Source organism: Ovis canadensis, chromosome 2 (assembly GCF_042477335.2).
Source record: "Ovis canadensis isolate MfBH-ARS-UI-01 breed Bighorn chromosome 2, ARS-UI_OviCan_v2, whole genome shotgun sequence".
Classification (NCBI taxonomy): Eukaryota; Metazoa; Chordata; class Mammalia; order Artiodactyla; family Bovidae; genus Ovis; species Ovis canadensis.
In genome coordinates this window covers 141,216,823-141,244,066 of record NC_091246.1, presented here as the reverse complement: position 1 = coordinate 141,244,066, position 27,244 = coordinate 141,216,823, and the positions used below count along the sequence as shown (strand labels likewise).

At 37.5% G+C, this 27,244-nt stretch overlaps 1 protein-coding gene across 2 annotated transcripts in view; it reads right to left on the bottom strand.

Moving 5' to 3' along the window:
• The window catches only part of OLA1 (Obg like ATPase 1), a 167,194-nt gene that overhangs the window by 43,894 nt on the left and 96,056 nt on the right, over nucleotides 1-27,244 (bottom strand). For both annotated transcript variants that reach the window (XM_069577184.2, XM_069577183.1), the window contains 3 exons: nucleotides 24,693-24,868; nucleotides 2,340-2,420; nucleotides 1,938-2,035 (listed from right to left, as the gene is read on the bottom strand). In XM_069577184.2, the coding sequence (XP_069433285.1) occupies nucleotides 1,938-2,035; nucleotides 2,340-2,420; nucleotides 24,693-24,868 (355 nt within the window). The remainder of the gene's footprint in view (nucleotides 1-1,937; nucleotides 2,036-2,339; nucleotides 2,421-24,692; nucleotides 24,869-27,244) is intronic.

Sequence of the window (27,244 nt, the reverse complement as noted above, 5' to 3'; positions counted from 1 at the left end):
TGAATGAAAGGAAAATGGCAATCTTTCTGGCTCCAGTAGATGCCATTCCCTATCACACAATGTTTCCCACTCATAAATACATGACAAATACTTCCTCAATCATTTTTTACGAGCAGGGATGCACAGGGGGTAGTCAATGGCTAGCTTGAGGGAAAATAGGAACAGCAGGCGGCAGAAACTGTACAGAAAATGGCTATGTGGTAAATTCTCTTCTGGAACATCACTCAGTTACCCAGTCTTTGATCTTTCAGCTACAATTACACTAACTTCCACAAGATCTGACCCCCCCCACCCCCCCACAACCTCCACCAAACCTACATACCCCCCCAAACCAGATCATTAGTTACACATAAAATTCAAAATTTGGTTTTATAAATAGGATCATCCATACCTCTACATTTTTATAAATTAAAATTTGCTATTTAGACAAGATTTTACTTTCAATTGGCTATAACCATATCATCATCACAACTGGTCTCACAAAAAACACGGGGTGTCTGGCGACAGCTAAATCACAGACTGGCGTCTCCCAAGCAGTCTGTCTACCATTAGGGTCTGGGAAATGGTATTTACTATACAATTAGAGCCAGGGAGTTCTACCTGTAATCATCCAAATACAGGTGTGAGAAGCCCCTTTGGGCAAGGAAACTGACTCATCCCTTTTCATGTAAACTTTGATGTCTGCATTGTTTCACCAAGCCTCAGGAAACCATACCATTCATACTACAATGAGATTTATTGACTGAAGTAAAATAATATATTTTAAAATTTCTTCCCAAAGGTAACAATTTTTAACATATTAATCATGAAATCTGTAAGAATTTTATATAAGAAATAAGACAGAACTATTTATTTTAAAGTTAATTATCTATTGGAGGATATTGACCAGTCAGACCATGTCAGGTTTATGCTTTCTAGAACATTACCAATAAAGAGGCCAAATTCAGTTTCCTATCAGGAACACAAACTGTCTTACAGTAATATCAAGAGGGCATTTTTAGTTGCAGTAATTTCACAGAATTTATTCTAATGATTTATTGGAGTTAACCATCTGACATTAATTATTGTTTTGGCTTCCAGTCTATGAATGTTTATTTTTCAGTTTAAAGCTTCTCACTCTTTGATATCATATGGAAATGAGAATTTTTAATGGAAAATTGAAACCATGTGCATCTAAGTACTTAATGAAGTACAGGGAAAAAAACGACAATATATTTTAGGAGAATTCAGATATTTTGCTTTGGATACCTTTGGCTTGTAGGCTTAACAGCATAAAATACTGAGACTCCAGTGAGTACTATGCCAAATATGTACATGCCCTTATATTACATGAACATATAATTTTTTGAAGCTACAAGTGAACAAAAAGGAAACCTTGTACATTTTGGTTACATATCAAAAATGACAATCAATACATGAGTGCATCGTTTTTACATTTGTATGTTTTAAACAAATACTTGATCTTTCCCTCCACCAGATAGTATTTTTAATTAATAAAAATGTTTTTAAAGCATTCAATCTGGATTTTAAAACTTATGTCCAGCTATGATCCTAAGCAGGTATTTTAAAGTCATATAAAACATCAACAAAGTTAAAATATCCTAGATTAAAAAGTTTTATTGCTCTAACTACATTTACTCTCATTTTGCAAAGGAAAAAAATCAATGTCTATTCAATTTAAGTTTGATAATTACATATGTATAATTCAATACTGCTTAAGGTAATTCCTTTTTATCCCTTAAGTTCTCCCAGTGTAAATCATTCAGAGACTCATCTCAAAATGTTAACAACAGGCAAAGCTTTCCCATCCATTTTAAAGTTTTTAATAATAAGGAGAAATGTATTAAAATCAAACACAGCAGTAAGTACATATGTGTGAGTTTGTATGTGTATAGATAAGATATGTAAGGGTATATCTGGAGAGAAAAAAAACTTACCATTTGTTTTTCTTTCTAATGTAGTCTTTTTCGGAAAGATTAACCAAGTAGACCATTGGCTTTGAAGTCAGAAATAAGTGTTTATTCAATACTTCAATCTAAAGTGGGAGACAGAAAAAGAATCCTTTTTAAAAGTTGAGTAAATAAAGTCATTGAAGAACTTGAAAGAAAATTATATTTAAACAAGTAGCCATTTTTATTTTTATAGATTTCTTTCTTAAAGATTAGTTGTCATGAAATATCAGTAGAGGAAAAGAAAACCATAACAAGTTTGGGAATAAGAAATCATTGAGAGAAATAAAGTTTTACTAGGCATAATAATAAGTGAAAAATAATGACAACTCTAACTCGTTCTCTAAGAAATCAAAGGTAATAACAGATGGAATCATATTTATAACTTACCTCTTTGTCATTCCAATCATGATAGAATCGAACAGGTTTCTTCTGATCTATAACCCAGGATTTGACTTTGCACATTATGTCCTATATACAATTGGAAAAAAAGTAAATACAAGATGAATACTAAGCATTTAGATACTAAATATTAAAATTAAAAGTTTTCAAACCCTCAAAATAAAAACAAAGAAGTTTTTTTTTAAGAAAAGAGAACTGACTCATACAGATAATCATTTTCAATATCTCATTAAAAAACCAAATAGCAATGAAACATTAATGTGGCATTAACCTTTTAACGTGAAACGTGGAATACTAGCAAAGTCAGTAATAATCTTAAAAATTTCAAGAGAATTAAAACACACCAAAGTCTACAAGAGTTAATAATATTTCAATACTATTGAGTGATGTTAATTGCAAGATAAACATGTTATTAATTAGGAAATGGGGGGATACTAAAGAAATACTGAATTATAATTTTTCCTTAAGAAGAAAAACAAAATAGATGAAATTGAGCCTATTATTGATGATCTAGCCTCCAAAATATTAAATCAGCTGACCAAAACCCTTTTTATTCTGAATTAATTTTTTGCCAACACCTTCTCCCTGCCCACTTCTCCTGTCCCTGGCTCCAAACCCCCACCCTCCCACAACCTGCCAAAGCCTCCATTACACAATGGCAAGAGCCCTGCACTGGTGACCTCCAACCAGCTGCATTCACTTTCAGAACATCTCTCTCTGCTGGAAATCTAAAGGCCTTTTAGTTAGCAAGCTAGTGTGCATTCAGAAGGAGTAACTGCAGGAAGAGCCCAATGTGCTTTGTTTCTCTGGCCTTTCTTCACAGAAAGATTAATCATCTGTGAAATGGAAACGGCAAACAGCAAGTGACACAAACTGAACCCTTCAAGCCTTTCCTCATCAGTTTTGTGGTTCTGAATCTAAAAGCTGCGTGTGGCAAGGTTCTCCTTACAGGCAGGTGTTAATAAAAGGCTCTTGGGTCTGAAAGGTCAAACTTAGCTCTTCCAGAAGAAGTGCGTTTGAGAGTCATCTGTTTTTTTGTTGTTGTTGTTAAGGTAACTTATGAGTATGTTTTAAATATGCATTTCTCAAATTTTATTGTAATATACAATTATTAGTAATAAAGTTCTTAGATTTTCATTGATATATGTTACTTTATCATAAATCAGTGAGTCTTCTATAAATACCTACTTATAAATTACCTCAATATTTAGTATACCTTCGTCCCAAATCTTGCTGTTACCAACAGGAAAAATAAGGAAAAAGCTCCATATCCTTAGATCCTGATTTGAAACCCTCCAGGAAAAAGACTTCCCACAGACTTTAACAAGGAAGGGGCAAGCTAAAAACTTTTAATGAAATCTAACATGTTCTGCTTAAGAATAATCACTTTTACTCTTCTATAACTGAATTTCACTCATAAATGTTTAAAAGTGGCTAATGTAACACCATTTCCTACAAGGAGAAGATCAAAGTGCTATATTACAAATGCATTATGATTAAAAAAGCCCTGTGCAGCCTTGCTATTAACTGTTCTTTAAACCCTAAAAGGCTTCCCATAGATCTCACTTGGCACTGCATATACAACCTTTGACAAGTAATGTAGACCATTTTTATTCATTGCCTAAAATTGTAGGCAATTATGTGCGTCACACTGGCCACCTGCAAATTCTGAATGCCTGCTCCAGTTGTCAGTGCGAAAAACTGATGTCGGAGGGGATTAATCTAGGGGGAGAGAGTCCTCTTTAATGGCTCCAGCAGGTGAAATGGCCCAGCTGGTTACTATGATGAGTGGCCAGAACAGCTTATGTAGAGACACGCAACAAGATTATACAAAAGGAGGAGAAAAGTACCATCTCATATTTGGCTTTATTAGTTTTTTTTTTTTTCAATTAAAAAAAGGAGAAGAAAACAGACAAAGGAAAGCCAAACCAAAACTAAGGAAGGAAATTAAACCTTAATCATATAAAAAGTGTAAAATACTTTCAAAACCATAAATATTTTTAGGAATCCAAAGGGTCTCAATAAATGCTGATTGCTAGTGAAGGAATTTCCGAATTTCGCTTTCATTTTAAATTAACTGGACCATGACTTTAGACATAGAGATCTTATCACAAAATCTTTTCAGCATTATTTTATTTTCCTCCTTCTCACTAACGTATTATAAATAAGGAGCACTCACAGCTTAAAGAAAATTAACTCATAATTTAAGTTCTAAAGCAGTATATTCACTAAAGCCACGTTCAAATCTTCTTAGAAAAATTTATAGATTATAACCAAGTTTTTAAACAGTTGAATGTAAAAATACTTTAAGATTTAAAATATTTATTTTAAACTCAACACACTCTTAAATATCCCCACAAAAGATTTAACAGCCAAGAAAAGACACCTTAGATTATTAAGATGTCAGTTTCACTTAAGACAAATCAAAAATAGATTGCTCTCAGATGAGATTATCTTATGTAAATGATCATTACATGATATACTACCAAACTGCATAGTTATTACAGTAAAAATTAATTTTTACTTTTAGCAAAATTAGATGTTATGTTCCTTATCTGACAAACTTCTGATCAAATGAAAGAAAATATTTGGACTTATGTGCATAAAATATTTAATGGATTGACTGAATTTTTTCTTACGCTTGAATATATACACACATATTAATAATTATGTTTAGAACAATATTCCTTTAATTGAATGCAGTTAACTGAAAAAGTAATCTATAAGAATACATACTTAACCTACTTTTAACAAATTAGACCACAATAAAAACATTAAATAAAAAAACTAATGCTTGATGCATCAGAAGTTACTTTAGAATTTTGTATTTCTTTAGTTAACATCGTTACATGGAAATACAGATGTAGGAAGAGGGCAGTTCTGATAACCTTAACAAATTCCTCATTTTCAAAATAAATTCTGTACATAATGAAGATTATGCAAAAATTCCTAGTCATTTGAATTTTTTTGTTATATGGCAAAAACATGAGTGTACTAACTTGAGGTAACTATTTACTGCTTAAATGCAGGAATAAATCCTAGATCCACCACTCACCAGTCTATAACCTATTAGTTCATTGATAAATTGCAGTTAAAGACGTGATCTACCTTCTGGGGGTTGTTGTAAAGTTCAAAATGCATATAAGGTGTTTAGTGTATGTCTTGGCAGAGTAAGTTCTCAGAAAATGTGAGCTGTCATTGCTATTACAATTATTGAAAAATACTAATGATCTACAAAATGGCAATACAGTCTCTTGGGTACTCCTTTAAAGCACACATCTTCTCCAACTGGAATAACTGCTCATTAGTACTTTTCTTACATTTCTGATGATTACCAATAATACTGGCTTTCTTAGTGAAATCTCAATTCAGGGTTCTAGTCTTAACATTCTATAAGGACTAGCTTTTGCTGAACTACACTTTAACTAAAAAAAAAAAATCCAAATTCACCTTGAACACTTTGCTGTTCTGCCCTGACTCTTATTAACAATAGCCTCATATTTACACTTCAGAAATGCTCTATGTTCTTGGTGTAGTTCATTACTGTCATTGTTAATAGCAGTTGTAATATATTTAGACTCAGAAAGGATGTGTGACTTGCCTAAATTCTGATTGCCAGTAAGGGGCAGACCTGAGATTCAGATTCAGGTCTAAGTGACTCAAAAATTCACTTTCTGTCCAACCACCCTGGCACGTTTGTCTTCCTTGGAAGTGGAAGTGTTAGTCACTCAGTCATGTCCGACTCTTGTGACCCCATGTATTGCAGCCCGCCAGGCACCTCTGCCCATGGAATTCTCTGTAATTACTCCTTGGTTAGCCTAGGCATTCCAAGGCTGTTATTCAATGTCCTCATCCTCATTCCAATGTCATCAGGAAAATTCAATATTCTTACTAGTTGGTTTCAGTATCTGACTGTCAATCCATGTACCACAAAAATAGTATTTGCTTTGCAGACAGTACCATAACCTATGGACAGAGGAGCCTGGCAGGCTATAGTCCATGGGGTCGCAAGGAGTCGGACATGACTTAGCAACTGAACACCATAACCAAGTTATGCTATATAACCCTTAACTAGATTTTTCCGACTACTTGGCTTCTCTATTTTGTATTCTTTAGTTCCCAAAGCAGAAATTATTAGTTCATGATCCATAAATGGAATTCAGGAGTTTCCTAATATCCTGAAATTGTATTAAAGTTCTATGTTTATGTACCTTTGAAGGATAACAGACACATTTTCCAAATGCTTTTAAAAAGGATTCACAATCCAGAAATCCAAGCACCATGGTTATGAGTGACTCCATGGCAATATTCCAAAGCCCCAACAACAGTCAATGAAGTATATGTTCTAGGTTCATGGACTCCCAGATTTGCAGTCTGAGACACTGACCTAAAACTTGCTTCAGCCAGACTGTGCACTCAAAATTCACCTATTCTTATCAAAACCATCCTGATTAAAACTCTAGCCACTATAAAGTTTATCTAACACAATTACAGTTAAAATCATAATAGGGTTGTTGGAGAACATTACAAATTAAATATATCATTATTCTAGAAAATGAACTGCTTGAGAGTTAAGTTTTGGGCTTCCCTGGTGGCTCAGATGGTAAAGAATCCGCTTGTAATGTGGGAGACCTGGGTTCGATCCCTGGGTTCTGAAGATCCCCTGGAGGAGGGCATGGCAACCCACTACAGTTTTCTTGCCTGGAGAAGCCCAAGGACAGAGGAGCCTGGCAGGCTACAGTCCATGGGGTCGCAAAGAGTTGGAATGACTGAGCGACTAAGCACAGCACAGAGAAAAATAAGTATTAAAAGCTAGATTTACTATATATTTCAATAAATCATAGTTAGTTAAGTCGCTCAGTCATGTCCGACTGAGTAGTAGTCATGTCTGACTGGTAGTGCCATTTCCTTCTCCAGGGGATCTTCCCGACCCAGGGATCGAACCCAGGTCTCCCATATTAGAGGCAGGTGCTTAAACCTCTGAGCCACCAGGGAAGCCCAAATAAATCATAAAGCTAAAATAATTAGAACACTTTGATACTAGCACAAAAAGAGAGGTAAAGATTAAAAACATCCTAAAACACATTAATTGGAGATTTATTAACAAATTATGGGACATTTATAGAAGAGTTTTCATGCAAGGAAAAATGTTCAAAATACACTGCTAAGTTAAAAAAAAAAAGCAGATTCAGAACAAAGGAAAGAAATTAAGAATATGGATATTATTGTCAAACAGATCTGGGCTCAAGTCTTGGCTCCGCCACTTTCTAGCTGTGCAACTTTGGGACAGCTATTGAACCTGAACCTGTTTGTTTCTGTAAAATTGGGACAGTAATGCCAATTCAACATACGACGATTATGAGGACTAAATGAGAAAATGAATCTAAAGGTCAGGTGTGCCCATGGGCCCCTGATGTGTGAATACCCCATCTGCCTACCCAGCCCCCACGACCTGTTGGACGGCAGATCCTCGCAAAGCACATGTGTGTGTGTGTGTGTGTGTGTGTGTGTGTGTGTGTGTGTGTGAGTGAGTGAGAGCTCCTGAGGTGGGGGAAGGCCTGGACTTTATGGAGCAGAACTTACTCAGGGCAGAGAAAAGGGCCTGAGGTCAGCATAGCCGGGAGGACCCCAACTTACAGGCACGCAGTAAACATTCCATAGATATTAAGTCTTATTATTTATGGCAAAATGGCATAATGTGATTCCATTTGTGGTTCTGAAACTATATATAATACATATAAATAAATGTACTCATAAAATGAAACTATATAGATGTCTTATCAAATCGGTAGCAACAGAAATCTGGAAGACTGGATTCCAGAGAGACTTTCTTTTTCTGCCTTTTAAATAACTACAATGATATTTTATTTATTTTTAACCAGTAAATGCTATCTTTGAAACTGGAGGGGGGGGAAATATAGGTATATTCACAGGATGAAGTGGAAGGGAGGACTTGATCTATCCTCTGCTCACCCTCTGTAATCCTCAAATTTGATGGCTAACTAGATAGCTCTGGCAGTTTATCAAGGTGACTCACTCTTACTCTGGAATAATTACAGCTTCCAGGCCTGGTACTTCTCTCCAGCCAAACCCACTACCCTAAAACCTGAGGCTAATAACCAGATGAGCTGACCTATGCTGGTTGGGTGGGTTTAACACACACAGCCAACAATGCACTCAGACCAAAAGAATGGGGGGCAAGGCCTCCAGCTCAAAGTAGTCTGGCTAGAAGTCCACTAACACAGGTTCCTCCTGCTCCAACCAAGCATTCCCTTTAAACATCCCAAACTGAGGAAAGTCCAATCTACCCTTTCATCATTAAATAGAATGCTATCATATTCTAAGTTGAAATTTAGCATCTGCTTGAATCATGGTAATCCAAGTCTACGCCCCAACCAGTAACGCTGAAGAAGCTGAAGTTGAACGGTTCTATGAAAATGTGAAAGACCTTCCAGAACTAACACACCAAACAGATGTCCTTTTCATTATAGGGGACTGCAATGCAAAAGTAGGAAGTCAAGAAACACCTGGGGTAACAGGCAAATTAAGCCTTTGAATACAGAATGAAGCAGGGCAAAGGCTAAAAGAGTTCTGCCAAGAGAACGCACTGTGAGAACACACTGGTCATAGCAAACACCCTCTTCCAACAACACAAGAGAAGACTCTACACATGGACATCACCAGATGGTCAACATCGAAATCAGATTGATTATATTCTCTGCAGCCAAAGATGGAGAAGCTCTATACAATCAGCAAAAACAAGATGGGGAGCTGACTGTGGCTCAGATCATAAATTCCTTATTGCCAAATTCACACTTAAATTAAACAAAGTGGGGGAAACCACTAGACCATTCAGGTATGATTTAAATCAAACCCCTTATGACTATATAGTGGAAGTGAGAAATAGATTTAAGGGACTAGATCTGATTGATAGACAGAGTGCCTGATGAACTAAGGACGGAGGTTCAAGACATTGTACAGGAGACAGGGATCAAGACCATCCCCATGAAAAAGAAATGCAAAAAAGCAAAATGGTTGTCTGAGGAGGCCTTACAAATAGTTGTGAAAAGAAGAGAAGTGAAAAGCGAAGGAGAAAAGGAAAGATAAAACTATTTGAATGCAGATTTCCAAAGAACAGCAAGGAGATAAGAAAACCTTCCTCAGTGATCATGCAAGAAATAGAGGAAAACAATAGAATGGGAAAGACTAGAGATCTCTTCAAGAAAATTAGAGATACCAAGGAACATGTCATGCAAAGATGGGCTCAATAAAGGACAGAAATGGTATGGAGCTAACAGAAGCAGAAGATATGAAGAAGAGGTGGCAAGAATACACAGAAGAACTGTACAAAAAAGATCTTCATGACCAAGATAATCACGATGGTGTGATCACTCACACTCACCTAGAGCCAGACATCCTGGAATGTGAAGTCGAGTGGGCCTTGGGAAGCATCATTACAAACAAAGCTAGTGGAGGTGATGGAATTCCAGTTGAGCTATTTCAAATCCTGAAAGATGATGCTGTGAAAGTGCTGCACTCAATATGCCAGCAAATTTCGAAAATTCAGCAGTGGCCACAAGACCGGAAAAGGTCAGTTTTCATTCCAATCCCAAAGAAAGGCAATGCCAAAGAATGCTCAAACTACCACACAACTGCACTCATCTCACACGCTAGTAAAGTAATACTCAAAATTCTCCAAGTCAGGCTTCAGCAATAGGTGAACCATGAACTTCCCAATGTTCAAGCTGGTTTTAGAAAAGGCAGAGGAACCAGAGATCAAATTGCCAACATCCGCTGGATCATGGAAAAAGCAAGAGAGTTCCAGAAAAATATCTATTTCTGCTTTATTGACTATGCCAAAGCCTTTGACTGTGTGGATCACAAAAAACTGTGGAAAATTCTGAAGGAGATGGGAATACCAGACCACCTGACCTGCCTCTTGAGAAACTGTCAGGAAGAACAGTTAGAACTGGATGTGGAACAGACCGATTCCAAATAGGAAAAGGAGTACATCAAGGCTGTATATTGTCACCCTGATGATTTAACTTCTATGCAGAGTACAGCATGAGAAATGCTGGGCTGGAGGAAGCACAAGCTGGAATCAAGATTGCCAGGAGAAATATCAATAACCTCAGATATGTAGATGACACCACTCTTATGGCAGAAAGTGAAGAAGAACTAAAGAGCTTCTTGATGAAAGTGAAAGAGGAGAGTGAAAAGGTTGGCTTAAAGCTCAACATCCAGAAAACTAAGATCATGGCATCTGGTCCCATCACTTCAAGGCAAACAGATGGTGAAACAGTGGAAAGAGTGTCAGACTTTATTTTCGTGGGCTCCAAAATCTCTGCAGATGGTGACTGTAGCCATGAAATTAAAAGACGCTTACTCCTTGGAAGGAAGGTTATGACCAACCTAGACGGCATATTCAAAAGCAGAAACGTTACTTTGCCAACAAAGGTCCATCTAGTCAAGGCTATGCTTTTTCCAGTAGTCATGTATGGCTGTGAGAGTTGGACTCTAAAGAAAGCTGACTGCCAAAGAATTAATGCTTTTGAACTGTGGTGTTGGAGAAGACTCTTGAGAGTCCCTTGGACTGCAAGGAGATCCAATCAGTCCATCCTAAAGGAGATCAGTCCTGGGTGTTCATTGGAAGGACTGATGTTGAAGCTGAAACTCCAATACTTTGGCCACCTGATGAGAAGAGCTGACTCATTGGAAAAGACCCTGATGCTGGGAAAGATTGAGGGCAGGAGGAGAAGGGGACGACAGAGGATGAGATGGTTGGATGGCATCATCAACTTGATGGACATGGGTTTGGGTGGACAGGGATTTCTGGTGTGTTGCAGTCCATGGGGTCGCAAAGAGTCGGACATGACTGAGCGACTGAACTGAATCAGAATATTGAGCATTTGTTGCTCTACTAGATGAATGCTGCTAAGGGGTGGGGAATGTCCTCCAAGAATTAAAATGATAGATTAACTCTAGCAATAACCTGCTGCAATGTACGTTGGCAGATGTTTGTTTTCAGTTATGTGATTCACTTAAGCAAATAGTGTAAACTTAAAACAGCAATGTCCCTGAACCCTATTGACTATATTCCTGAACCCTGTTGACTATAAAGTGGCAACCTGGATGGAAACCAATTCATTTTTGAGGTATAGATCTCAGCAGAAGATTTGACCATTACTAGAAAGACAACAGGGCTTCCCTGGTGGCTCAGATCTGCCTACAATGCAGGAAACCTGAGCTCAATCCCTGGGCTGGGGAGATCCTCCGGAGAAAGGAATGGCTACCCACTCCAGTATTCTTGCCTGGAGAATTCCATGGACAGAGGAGCCTGGCAGGCTGCAGTACATGGGGTCGCGAAAAGCTGGACATGACTGAACGACTAACACTTTCACTTTTCACAAAGACGGCAACTACTCCTATGACTCCCATAAATTAGTAGGAATGAATTTTACCATGTTCAAGGAAGGACAAAGGGAATAGGAAAAGCCCACAAATCTGATTTTAATGAAAAGGCTACTGAATAAGGAGAGTCATAAAGGAAGAGGAAAACAATCACATACCCACAATACCCTCTTAATGAATCATTTTGCATACTTGGCAGAAGGCAAAAAGATATAGCATCTATGAAATAGAAGCATGAGGCCATAAAGAGAGAATAGTGTGAGGTTAGAAAAAATGGAAAAGATGTCAAGAGTGCTGATGAACTAAGATAGATTTTTAAGGAAACCAAAATCAAAGCAAGAAAATAAAAATCCAAGTTGAAGATTCACCTTATATGGCAGAATATAATCAGTGGCTTGGAGGCCAAACTTGAACAGGGGTTATACTGAAGTGTAACAGAAACTCAGTGTAACATACATAAGTGTACAGCTTGATGAAGTACCACAGAATAAACAGATGCATGTAACTACCACCTGATCAACACACAGAATATTATTAGCAATGTAGTCACATGTTACACTCTTCTCTAGAGATAATCACTTCCTGGCTTTTTTGCACCACAAGCTGGCTCATTATTAAAATTTATGAAAATAAAATCATACAGTAAGTATTGTTTGGGTCCAGCTTCTTTCCTTTAATATTGTTTGTGACATTCATCCACACTGTTAAATAAGCTGTGGTGTGTTTTTTCTTTGCCACATAATATTCCATCATGGGAATATAACCTCAATTTATCTATACTATTGATAGACACTTAGGTTGTTTATACGTTAAACCTCTTACAATAAAGCTGCTATAAACATTCTTGTACATGTATTTTAGTAAATTTATGCATGCATTTCTCTTGAGACTATACCTAAGACAGTTTTAGGTCACAGGTTTACTCTAACTTAGTATACATTGCTAATCAGTTTTCAGAAACAGATGTACTAATTTACACTCACATCAACACTGTCTGAGAATTTCATTTGCTTCTCATTCCCTCAGACTGTCCGTTTTCTTATGGTAAAAGTGTGAACGTGTTAGTCACTCAGTTGTGTCTGACTCTGCAACCCCATGGACTCTATGGACTGTGGCTCACCAGGCTCCTCTGTCCAAGGGATTCTCCAGGCAAGAGTACTGGAGTGGGTTGCCATGCCCTCCTCCAGGGGATCTTCCTAGCCCAGGGATCGAACCTGGGTCCCCTGCATTGTAGACATTCTTTACCATCTGAGCCACCAGGGAAGCCAATTTATGGTATTTGTATACTATCTCACTGCAGTCTGAATTTGTATTTCCCGAATGATTAATGGGGGACTTCTCCTTTATGAAGTACTTCTTCAAGTCTTTTACCTATTTTTCTATTGTGCTGCCTTTTTCTTATTTACAGCTCTTTGCATACTCTGTAGACATGTTCTTTACTAAATACCACAAATATGTTCTTTTACTCTGTGTGCGTGTGCTCTTAGTCACTCAATCGTGTCCAACTCTTTGAGAACCCATGGACTGTAGCCCCCTAGGCTCCTCCATCCATGGAATTTTCCAGGCAAGAATAGTGGAGTGGGTTGCCATTTCCTATTCCAGGATATCTTCCTGACCCATGGATCTAACCCGAGTCTCTTGTATTTCCTGTATCGGCAAGCTTACCTTTTCAAATTCTGTTTAGTAAAAGTCCTAATTTTAATGTAGCCCACTTTAAAAATCTTTTCCTTTATGATTACTGCTTTTTGTTTCTGGTTTAAAAAAATATTTGTTTATTCCATGGTCATAAAATATTCTATGTTATATCAATATTGTAGATGCTTTATTCTATAAATTTCTATAAGTTTTACTCTGTAAACTTTGCCTTTTGAGTGTAGTGTGAGGTGGGTGAGAACTTATTTTCTCTCCCACAAAGATTTCCAACTGTCCCAGCACCATTCCTTTTTCCTTTTTCTTTTAGATCTTTTTATTTTTGGCTATGCAGGGTCTTGGTTGTTGCACAGCTCTCTCCCTCGTTGCAGAGAGCGGGGCTAGTCTCTAACTGGAGTGTGTGCGCTTCTCTTGTTGTGGAGGACAGGCTGTAGGGCGTCTGGGCTTCAGCAGTTGTAGCTTGTGGGCTCTAGAGCACAGGTTCAATAGTTGTGGCACAAAGGCTTAGTTGTTCCACAGCATGCGGGATTCTCCAGGACCAGGCACTGGACGTGGGTATCCTGCACTGGCAGCAATATTCTTTACCACTGATCCACCAGGCAGGGGCCCCAACACCACTTCTTAGGAAAAGTATTTCTCCATTACTCTGCAGTGCCATCTCTACAACAAATTGAAGTATATTTGTGTCTGTATACCCATTCTCTTCCATTGGTCAATTTGTCTATTGGTGCCTGTCTTAATCACTGGAGATTTGTACTAGTCTTGATATAAGGTTGATGTGCACAAAGTCCTCCATCTTTGTTCTTTGAAACTGTTTTGCTTATTTGGGGACCTTTGCATTTCCATGTAAAATTTAGTTGTCAATTTCTAAAACAACATGATATGACTTTGACTGGGATCTGTTGAATCTACAGATCAATTTCAGACAGATATGACATCTTTAAAATATCAAGTCTTTCAATCAAAACAAAACTGGTATAACCTTCCATTCATTCATTCATTCATTTCTCTAAATAAAGGCTTTATTGTTTTTGTGTAGAAACTTTAGTATAACTTCCATGAGATGGAGAAGTCTCTTGAGAGTCCCTTGAACTTCAAGATCATCAATCCTAAAGGAGATCAGTCCTGAATATTTGTTGGAAGGACTGATGCTGAGGCTGAAGCTCCAATACTTTGGCCACCTGATGCAAAGAACTGACTCACTGGAAAAGACACTAATGCTGGGAAAGACTGAAGGCAGGAGGAGAAGGGGACGACAGAGGATGAGATGGTTGGATGGCATCACCAACTTGATGGACATGAGTCTGAGCAAGCTCCAGGAGTTGGTGATGGACAGGGAAGCCTTGCGTGCTGCAGTCCATGGGATCTCAAAGAGTCGGACACGACTGAGCAACTGAATTGAACTGATCTGAATTTTTAAAATGTCACTACAACTGCTGCTTGCTGCTGCTGCTAAGTTGCTTCAGTCGTGTCTGATTCTGCGCGACCCCACAGACGGCAGCCCACCAGGCTCCCCTGTCCCTGGGATTCTCCAGGCAAGAACACTGGAGTGGGTTGCCATTTCCTTCTCCAATGCATCAAAGTGAAAAGTGAAAGTGAAGTGGCTCAGTTGTGTCCGACTGTTAGCGACCCCATGGACTGCAGCCCACCAGGCTCCTCCGCCCATGGGATTTTCCAGGCAAGAGAACTGGAGTGGGGTGCCACTGCCTTCTCCATCTATCTTTTTAAAAACATTTCAAGTTCTGTATTATGAAATATAAGTCATTTTTTATATTGACCTTATATTCAACAATCCAGATGACTTCATATACTAATTCCAATGGTTTATATCCCAAATTCTGTCATGTTCTCTAAACACATGGCATGCTGTCTGTGAATAATAATCACTTTTATCTAATACGAGACTGAATAGAAGCAGTGATAGTAAGCATGACTGGTTTTGCTCCCAATACGAGGGGGAAAGCTTTCAGTATTTCACCATTAAGTATAACTGGTTATATATGTTCCTTCTTTGTAGATACCCTTTCTCAGGTTAAGGAGATTACCCTCTAGAGGTCTTTTATTTATTTTTTTTTTAACCCTGAGCAGTCAAATATTATCAAATCCTTTTTTCAATGTTTAAAGACAATCATGATTTTTCTCCTTTATTCTGTTACTTTAATCTTTAATATCAACCTGCTTTGCATTCCTAGGATTTTAGTCATAATTATTGTTAATATCTATTACTAGATTCAGTCTGTTAATATTTTTATTTAAGATTGTGCATTTATGTTCATGAAAGAGATTTGTCTTTAACTTCTCTTTCTTATATTGTATGGTCTGGGTGTCAGGATTCTTCTGACCTCGTAAAGCCAGTTAGTTTTCTCTCTTTTACTATTAGCTGGAAGAATGTGTGTGAGACTTCATTGTATAGAGAAGTCACCTGGGCCAGAGTTTTCCTTCAGTAGGGTTTTAAATTATGAGTTCAATTTCTTCAATAGATACAGGACTAATAAGATTTTTATTTCTCTTTACATTAACTTTGTTAAGTAGTCTTTAAAAATGCGTGTTCATTTCACATATTTTTCAAATAACTGTCATAAGTTGCTTATAATATCTTATTAGCATTTTAATGTCTGTTGGATCTATAGTAATACTTCTCTTTCATTTCTAGTACTGGTTTTGTGTTTCCTTTTTCACTCTTTCACCAGTCTTGCTAAGAATTTATCAATTTTATTAGTGTTTTCAAAGAAGCAACTTGACCTTTTTAAGCCTCTTTATTTCATGTTTCTTTTCTACATTATTAATGTCTGCTCTCATCTTTACTGTTTCTGTCATCTACTTTCTGAGTTCTTTTCTAACTCCTTCAGATGGATACTTTGAGAATACTGATGTTACTCTTTCTTATTTTAGATGTATACATTTGAGACTATACATTTATAAAATCTGATTGTATATATCAGAAAAGAATACAACAAATTTTGAAATATTGTTATTTTCATTATCATAGGGTTGAAACATTTCCATTAAGAGTTTTTCCTTAAAACGTAATCTTTTAGAAGTGTGCTGTTTAAGGCCTCCCTGGTAGCTCAGTGGTAAAGAATCCACCTGTTGCCAATGCAAGAGACAAGCGTTTGGTCCCTGGTCTTGGAGAATCCCACATGCCGCGGAGCAATGAAGCCTGTGTGCCACAACCATGAAGCCTGTGCTCTAGAGTACACGAGCTGCAGCTACTGAAGCCCAAGCATCTCAGAGCCTGTGGTCTGCAATAAGCGAAGCCACTGCAATGAGTGCTGTGCTCTGCAGTTAGAGCAGCTGCCCTTCGCCACGACCAGAGGAAAGCTCATGCAACAAAAAAGATCCATCACCACCAAAATAAATAAATTAATACAATTATTTTTTGAAAAGAAGTGTACTGTTTAACTTCCAAACATTTAGAAATTTTCCAGCAATCTTTTCATTACTGACTGCTACTTTTAATTCCATAATGACCAGATAATATATTCTTTATGATTTCAATCATCTGACATTTGTTCATTTGCTATATGGCTAATAGTAAGAACAATTTTGGCAAACATTTCATTGGTATCTGACAAGAGGGTACACTGGTAGTTGCCAGGTGCAGTCTTCTATACGTCAATTGGGTCAAACTCCTTAATCACACTGTTTAAATCTTCTATATTCTTACTAAAATTTTGTCTGCTTGTTATATCAGTTACTAAAAGAAGTATGTTCCATCATGATTATAGATTTGGATCTTTTTAAAAGAAACTGAGAAGTTGCTAGAGAAGTAGGAGAGCAACTAGGAAAGCTAGGTATCGATGACAACCCACTTGAGGTTGGTAATTATGAGTTTATGGAGATAGTGATATGTCCTGTTTTTAATTCTCTCCATCTGTGTTCCACTAGCAACAGCAAGGAGAAAGAGGACAGACAGAAATTCACTCAGGAAAGTGTGCCGCTAGCATGTGCACCATAGCATCAGTTCCTATATGAGTTCATTCCCTCAGCGTATATAAACTCATGATTCTAAAGTATTCATTTGGTCTCATATGAGTTTAATCCTTGTGTGCCTTGACCCAAACACATGACATTCTTTGTGTTATCCTGCTAGTCTTAAACAGATTTGCACTTCCCAACTGCTGTCTTCAAATAAATAAGTGACCACCGAGGAACTATAAGCCAGACACAAAAGGACAAAAATCGTACAGTTTCACTTACATGAGGTACCAGGAACAGGCAAATTCACAGAGAAAGGAAGTAGAACAGAGGTTACGAGGGGCTGGGAGGAGGGGGAAATGGCATGTTATTATTTAAGGGACACAGAGTTTCAATTTGGGATGATGAAAAATTATGGAAATGGACAGTGGTGACAGTCATACAACATTGCGAATGTACTTAATGCCACTAAATTGTACGCTTAAAATGAGTGAAGTGGTTAAATTTTATTCCATGTGTAGTTTACCACAATAAAAATTTTTTTTTTTTAAAGTAAGAAACTTCTGTTTCAGGCTATGTCTAAAGGGTGACTAGGAAATGGAGTTGAATGAACAGCAAAAGGGAAGAGCTGTAGTTGTTGTTCAGTTGCTCAGTTGTGTTCAACTCTTTGCGACCCCATGGACAGCAGCACGCCAGGCTTCCTTGTCCATCACCAACTCCCGGAGTTTGCTCAGGTTCATGTTCATTGCATCGGTGATGCTGTCCAACCATTTCATCCTCTGACGCCCTCTTCTCCCTCTGCCCTCACTCTTCCCTAGCATCAGGGACTTTTCCAATGAGTTGTCTGTTCGCATCAGATGACCAAAATACTGGATCTTCAGCTTCAGCATCAATCCTTCCAGTGAATATTTAGGGTTGATCTCCCTTAAGATTGACTGATTTGATCTCCCTGCTGTCCAAGGGACTTTCAGGATTCTTCTCCAGCATCAGTGTTCAAAGGCATCAATTTGGGGGCATTCTGCCTTCTTTATAGTCCAGCTCTCACAACCGTACATGACCACTAGGAAGACCATAGCCCTGACTATATGGACTTTATCAGCAGAGTAATGTCTCTGCTTTTCAACACACTGCCTAGGTTTGCTATCGCTTTCCTGCCAAGAAGCAACTGTCCTCTGATTCCACGGCTTCAGTCACCATCTAAAGTGATTTTGGAGCCCAAGAAGAGGGAATCTGTCACTACTTCTGCCTTTCCCCCTTCTATTTGCCATGCGGTAATTAATCCAGATGCCATGATCCTAGTTTTTTTGACATTTAGTTGTAGAACTGTAGTAAATGAGCTCAAACATTTAAAACGAAAACCTTTATTTCACTGTTGTAAGAGCTGAGAAAGGATAAGTCAGGCAAGGTCAGATCACAAAGAAAACTCAAAAGCCATGGACCTCATGCTGGAAATATTTTGCAGGAAGATGGTGAGGTATCTTAATCAGCAGAGTAACAGTGAGAACTGCGGTTTCTAATTGTGGGGAACAAGAGCAAAACTGGAGGTAAAGAAATCAGTTTAAGCATGCTGCTGCTGCTAAGTCACTTCAGTCGTGTTCAACTCTGTGCAACCCCATAGACAGGAGCCTACCAGGCTCCCCTGTCCCTGGGATTCTCCAGGCAAGAACACTGGAGTGGGTTGCCATTTCCTTCTCCAAAGCAAAAACGAGGCCTGAACTAAAAAAGTTTTTAAAATAAGAAGGAAGAGACACAGGAAATATTCAAGAGATAAAATCAACAGGATGGATATAAACGGTATATCAGAGAGAGGAGTCAAAGATTGTTGTTGTTCAGTTGCTAAGTCGTGTCTGACTCTTTGTGACCCTATGGACTGCAGTATGCCAGCTTCCTCTGCCCTCCAAGGTCTCAAGCTTGCTCAAATTCATGTCTGCTGAATTGGTGATGCTATCTAACCATCTTATCCTCTGCCACCCTCTTCTCCTTTTGCCTTCAGTCTTTCCTAGCACCACAGTCTATTTCAGTGAGTCGGCTCTTCGCATCAGGTAGTCAAAGCATTGGAGCTTCAGCATTAGTCCTTAGAAAGAAAATTCAGGGTTGATTTCCTCTAGGACTGACTGGTCTGATCCCCTTGCTGTCCAAGGGACCCTCCAGAGTCTTTTCCAACACCACAGTTCAAAAGCATTAATTCTTCATTGTGCAGCCTTCTTTATGGTCTGACTCTTGTATCTGTACAATGGCTACTGGAGAAACCATAGCTTTGACAATCCGACTTTGTTGGCAAAGTAATGCCTCTGCTTTTTAATATGCTGCAAAGGTTCGTTATAGGTTTTCTCCCAAGAAGTTAAGTGTGTATTTTAATTTCATAGCTGCAGTCACTGTCTGCAGTGATTTTGGAGCCCAGGAAAATAAACTTTGTCCCTGTTTCTATTCTTTCCCATCTATTTGCCATGAAGTGATGGGACTGGATGCCATGATGTTAGTTTTCTTACTTGCATTTTAAGCTAGTTTTTTCACTCTCCTCTTTCTCTTTCATCAAGAGGCTCTTTCCTCTTTGCTTTCTGCCATAAGGATAGTGTCATCTGTGTATCTGAGGTTATTAATATTTCTCCTGGCAATCTTGATTCTAGCTTGTGCTTGATCCAGCCTGACATTTCACTTGATCTACTCTGCACAGAAGTTAAATAAACAGGATAATAATATATAGCCTTGACGTACTGCTTTCCCAATTTTGAGCTGGTCTGTTGTTCCGTGTCCAGTTCTAACTGTTGCTTCTTGACCTGCATACAGGTTTCTCAGGAGGCAGTAAGGTGGTCTGGTATTTCCATTTCTGTAAGAATTTTCCACAGTATGCTGTGAGCCACATAGTCAAAGGCTTTAGCATAGTCAATGAAGCAGAAGTAGATGTTTTTCTGGAATTCTCTTGCCTTTTCGATGATCCAACATATGCTGGCAATTTGATCTCTGGCTTCTCTGCCTTTTCTAAATCCAGTTTATACATCTGGAAGTTCTCGGTTCATATACTGCTGAAGCCTAGCTTGAAGGATTTTGAGCATTACCTTGTAGCATGTGAATTGAGCGCAACTGTGCAGCAGTTTCAACATTCTTTGGCATTGCCTTTCTTTGCGGCTGGAATGAAAACTGAAGTTTTCCAGTCCTGTGGCCACTGCTGAGTTTACCAAATTTGCTGGCATATTGAGTACAACACTTTAACAGCATAGTCTTTTAGGATTTTTAACAGCTTAGCTGGAATTCTATAACCTCGACTAGCTTTGTTTGTAGTAATGCTTCCTAAGGCCCACTTGACTTCACACTCCAGGATGTCTGCCTCTAGGTTTGTGACCACACCATCGTGGTTATCTGGGTCATTAAGACCTTTTTTGTACAGTTCTTCTGTGTATTCTTGCCACCTCTTCTTAATCTCTTCTGCTTCTGTCAGGTCCTTACCGTTTCTGTCCTTTACTATGCCCATCTTTGCATGAAATGTTCCTTTGGTATCTCTAATTTTCTTGAAGAGATCTCTAATCTATCCTATTTAATGTTTTTTAAGTTAGGTAAAAATTAACTTTAAAAACTGCCCTAAGAATAATAAGAAATCTGCTAATAGCTATATGTTTGGGGGACATTAATTATTTAATTCAGAGAGACTGACAAGAAAAACAGATCTATTATTTACAATTCCTGGTTGCCTTATTTAGTGGTTTAATCAGATAACTGTTAGTTTTATAAATATCTTTTAAGTATGATGATTTCCAAATAATTAGTCAATACAAAATAAAACGATCCTTAAAGCTTTCTACCTTCATTTCCAAATTTTGTCTTTCCAAATAGAATGTATGTGCTGCGCTATGCTTAGCTGCTCAGTCATGTCCGACTCTGTGACCCCATGGACTGTATGTAGCCCACCAGGCTCCCCTGTCCATGGAATTTTCCAGGCAAGAACACTGGAGTGGTTGCCACGCCTTCCTCTAGGGGATCTTCCCAACCCAGGGATTGAACCCAGGTCTCCCACAATGAAGCTGGATTCTTTACCATCTGAGCCACCAGGGACCAAGAAATACTGGAGTAAGTAGGTAACCTATCCCTTCTTTCTGACCCAGGAATCAAACTGGGTTCTCCTGCATTGCAGGTGGAATCTTTACCAGTTGAGCTACCAGGGAAGCCCAGTAGAATGTATCTACACTTTATTTATTTATTTATTTTAGAATGTATATACACTTTAAAATCAGTCTTGATCTTGATGTCTCTGGTGTTAAAGTTAAGGTTTTAATGTGTCCTCAAAAGATAGGTTGAAATCTGCATCCCTCAGAGTGTAGCGTTATGGGAATTAGGTAAAGATGCCTATCTGGTGTAGGGTAGGCTCTTAAACCGATTATAACTGGGATCCTTATAAGAAGCTTCCCTGGTGGCTCGTAAGATAAAGAATCCACCTACAATGCATGAAACTTGGGTTCAGTCTCTGGGTAGGGAAGGTCCCCTGGAGAAGGGTATGGCTACCCACTCCAGCCAGTACTCTTCCCTGGAAAACCCCATGGACAGAGAAGCCTGGCAGGCTATAGTCCATGGGGTCACAAAGAATCAGACATGACTGAGTGACTAACACTTTCACTTATATGAAGAGGGGAACATGGACGGAGACACAGGGAAAGGTGGCCACTTGAAGATGGAGGTAGAGACTGGAGTTATACTGCCACATGCCAAGGAATGCTTGGGGCTACCAAAACCTGAAAAAGCAAGAAAGGACTCTCCTGTGGAGGCTTTCAAGGGAACATGGCCCTGCTGGCACCTTGACTTCAGACTTCTAGCCTCTTGAACTGTGAAGAATACATTTCTATCATTTTAAGCCATCTAGTTTGTGATAATTGTTATGGCAGCCCTAGGAAACTATTGGAGCTTCTTTGGTGGTTCAGTGATAAAGAACTCACCTGCTAATGAATGAAACTCAGGTTCAATCCCTGGGTTGAAAAGATCCTTTGGAGAAGGAAATGGCAATCCACTCCAGTATTCTTGCTTGAGAAATCCCAGGGACAGAGGAGCCTTGTGGGCTACAGTCCAGGGGGTGGCAAAAGACTCAGACATGACTTAAAGACCAAGTCACAAGAGACTTTTTATCTTATTTAGTACTCTCTTGGCTCCCATATTTCTTGGGTTACAGAAAATAATTATGCATTAGAAATTCTAAGGATCTTGTTGCAGCGGGTTCCTTACCACTAAGCCACCAGGGAACCCCCATAAATGCACATTAGGGGTAATATTACTCCTAGAGAGGCAAAAATTGACTCTAGGGAGTGGGGGAAAAAAAAACCTAGTTATTAAAATCCTTTGTGGCCCTCCAATGCTCAATTCTATCCAACAAGTTTTTACTCATTAGTACTTAATTTCTCTCATCAGGGAGAAATTTAATTAACTTAAATTTTCCTTAGGGACAATGATAATCAGAAAGAAAGCTGAGAAACATACTTTATTCTGAAGCAGTTAAATCAGAGGAAAGAAAATGATGAAATAATCTCAGTGTTTGGAAATAAGAAGTAATAGATGTTCTAATTTTTCTAATGTTCTAATTTTCTTCAAGAAGAAAGACCAGGAAATGGTAGCCCAAGAATTTCAGAAGAATGTGATGTCTCTTTTCCCCATGTATAAGTAAAAGCAAGATAAACAAATTTTATTTTTAAGACAGTTAATGCTTCTGAAACAGGTAAGAATGTCAGTAAGCATCAGTTAACTAAGGGATGACTGCTCAGCTTTTCCTAATCAGAAAACCATGTTGTTTGGGGCAAAGGAATTGCCTTCAATCCCAATATCTTTCTCACGATTTTTCCCCTTTTCAGAAAGGAATATCTTTGTCCATATGTGAAATCTCCTTTTCTGTCCTAAATCTTGTATAATTTCCACTGACAAATTGCTTTCCTTTCTCCACTCTATTTGCATAGGGAAAAAGTGAAATAACCATGATGTCAAGAAAAGTCAAATGACTTGGACTCGCTCCAAACTATCAAGAAATGAGTAGCACAACACAGGTCTCTCTGCTTTAGGACCAGGCACTTTCAACCATAATTTATTGGTAGCGTGCCTATGTTTAGATTCTGTAATTGATTTCTTCCTATTAGAGTTCCCTAATCAACTGTGTTTGCCAAACTTAAATGAGAAAACAAAAAGAAAAGATAATCAGAGAAATGAGAAAATAAAAAACAGGCATATTAAAATCACATGAAGAGTTAAAAAGAAAGAAAAAGCCATAAAAAGCAAGAACAGTTTATGGAAAATGTTAATAAATGAGGAAATATATAATTAAGCTGCTTTTTTATGGTAAAAGACAATTTTTTTTGTATTTAAACTAAAAGCTTCAAAACCAATTTTGAAACATTGATTAGAATATTATTAAAGAGTGGTCACAATGTGATAGAAAACATACTTGAACATTAAAGACAATGACATGTGTTTTCACTGCATAAAATGTTAAAATTATTTGTCTACTTTAATAGTGCATTCATTCAGTCAATTGCTATGGAAGACCAACTCCTTATATAAATCACTTCTTCAAATCCACAAAACTCATATTCAGTGATTTAGTTAAATTCGGCAAGTTTTCGTCAGAAAATTCCACATCTCCAACATTAAAGGTTTCCCCTGGTAGCTCAGACAGTAAAGGGTCTGCCTACAATGAGGGAGACCTGGGTTCAATCCCTAGGTTGGGAAGATCCCCTGGAGAAGGAAATGGCTCCAGTACTCTTGCCTGGAAAATCCCATGGACAGAGGAGCCTGGTAGGCTACAGTCCACAGGGTCACAAAGAGTCAGACATGACTGAGTGACTTCACTTTCCAACATTAAAACTTGAGGCTACTAATAGTAACCATATAAATACTCAATATTAGTGCTAAATATGGCTTGCTAAGAATACTTAGCCAGTCTATCACAATGATCCTTTGTTGCCAAGAGAAAACAAAGTTTTTCAATAATGTTTTAACAGAAATGATCCTTGAATCATTCTGAGAGAGGAGACATATGTACACCTGTGACTGGTTCATGCTGATGTTTGACAGAACACAACAAAATTCTGTAAAGCAATTGTCCTTCAATTAAAAAAATAAATTTTTAAAAAATTAAAGAAAAAAGGCAATGGGGAACTATAAATACCAATTATAAATAATGATGGGGAGTTACAAATAATAGGGAAAATGCTTTTTTCTTGTTACATTTTTCTCTTTAAAAGTATTCGCTGCTTTAGTAAAAGTTAAAAAAAAAGAGAAATGATTCTTGAATCCTAAAATTCCATAACAATATTAGACATTATATGTGCTTTATTTTAAAAAATTAATCAAAGAAAATGAACTCAAATATCTAAAGAAGCTATAAATTTTACTTACATATTCAGGTTTTAGTTTTTTATCTCCACCTCTCACAGCCACTTTCTCTAGTTTATCTATAATGGGCCCAATCATTTCCTCATCTTTAAGCTGAAGCTCTTCATGTATTATTTCTATATCTCGAACAGGATCTACACTTCCTTCAACATGTGTGATATCATCATCTTCAAAAGCACCTAAAATAAATTAAAGCAAAGCAATTCAATAAACAAATAACACAGAAGGTCATTATTAGAGTGATTCAAGATTCCTAGAAGGTTAACAATTTACTCAAATTATTCTCAATTCTTACAAGTAAGAGTATTTTTTCCCCCGATTTCATACTACTTAGGGCACTATCAGTAAAATAATAATTCAAGAGCTTCAACATTTCAAAAACTGATTGAAATAAATAAAATTATGATTTTTATAGAAAGAAAATTATGCTCCAGAACTACCGGTATTTTCAGGTTTGGTACATTAAAAGATACTGTATTCCAGGCATGAGAGTCTGAAGTTCTAAACTGCACTATTAGGGTTTCCAAGGGAAACCGGATTTGGGTGGGGGGTGTGTGTGTGAAATCATCTGGCAGACCTCTTCCCTGCTTCAATCTACTTTATCACTGTGGTTCTGACGGTGATTAGATAATGAACCACTCAGACACACAATTTACACAGCAGCTAATTTCATCGGCCTGATTTGAGGGTATGGTTTTTAGGGGGCTATCAAAGAAGCAGATGAAGGTGCATTTGTCATATATGAGTGACAACCATTCACACTATCTGAACAAAATGGTGCTGGCCCTTATTAGAAACACATGCTATTATCACATATTTAAAGTGCAGTTGAAGCCATAATTTCAAATTGCCAACTGGAAACATAAGGGTAAAACAACCAGATATTACTGAAGCATGTGTACTGACTTTATGCCCTTTTGAAGACATAATGTGGCAACATAATTCAGCTGGGATTTACTCAAATTATCAGATAACAGTATCACAAAAATGAACAAATGCTAAGAAATATTATAAACAGAAAGCAATGGTATACCCACAGAACAATAAACACATTTATAACAAATTAATTTAATTAAAATTACCAATTAGATTATATTCCCCAAATGAGATGTTTTCAAACATAAAGGACCAGTTATTTTAGATAGAAGGTATCACAGGAATCATGAAAGACAGTTAGATTGAGTTTGATAAGAGAAAAACAGTGACTATAGCTCATTCTTACATACTAGAAGACCAAGACATTCTCATTGCAGGTTGCAAAGTTTTTAAATATAATTTCCCAGAATTAGAAATAATTGATCTCCTCATATCTTAATGTGGAATTATTTGGTAATAATAAATTTAAAGTAAATTATTACAATTAAGTATAAGTATTTAAATTAATACTTAAGTATTACTGGCAAACAATGTTATACAGTATCTGATTCATATGAACAAAATTAAGTCAAAAATGAGGAGGTACATTATATCCTACTAATAAACACACCAGACAATGGTTTAGGTAAATTTTCTGAATATCCAAAAAGTATGAAAAAAGTCTCCCTGGAGGCACAATATTAACTTCTTATCATCATGAGGCAACTTATACAAATAACACAATAAAACAGGAAAACTGAAAATAAAGGTTAGATCAGATCTGGCAGTCAGATCAACAAAGGAAACATGGTCAGTTCAGTTACAGAAATAAAAAACTTATGACACTTAGAATGAAATATTTCTTACAAAGCCATCTTGATGTAGGGGCTAATGAGTAATTATAGTGATATCCTCAACAACGTTCCTAAAGTAAATGCATCAGCAGATTTTAAACGCCAATCTATTCATTTCAGCACTCAATTTTAACCAAGGAGACAATAGAAATTGAACTGCATTGTTGTTCCCATGCTTCACAGTATCACTATTTTATTTATTTATATATGAGGTGGAGACATATTATACAAATAACAAGTTTATTTTTGAAAATATTGCCAAAAAATTAAGATAAAAAATTAAGTGAAAGGAATATTAAATTTAGCTTTCAAAACTGAATAGCCCTGGGATCAACTAGGTCTAAAAGAGCTGTAAAATACAAGCTTACAGAAAATTCGGTGGCCATTTGGACAACTTCCCATTCTTTTTTTTTGACAGCCAGATCGATTTATTTTTCCTTTTAAAATTAATTTATTTTAATCGGAGGCTAATTACTTTACAATATTGTAGTGGTTTTTGCCACTCATTGACATGAATCAGCCATGGGTGTACATGAGAACCCCCCTCCTATATCCCTCCCTATCCCATCCCTCTTGGTCATCCCAGTGCACCAACCCTGAGCACCCTGTCTCATGCATCAAACCTGCACTGGCGATTTATTTCACATATGGTGATATACATGTTTCAGTGCTATTCTCTCAAATCATCCCACCCTCGCCTTCTCCCAGAGAAGTCTGTTCTTTACATCTGTGTCTCTTTTGATGTCTTGCATATAGGGTCATCATTACTATCTTTCTAAATTCCATATATATGTGTTAGTATACTGTACTGGTATTTTTCTTTCTGACTCACTTCACTCTGTATAA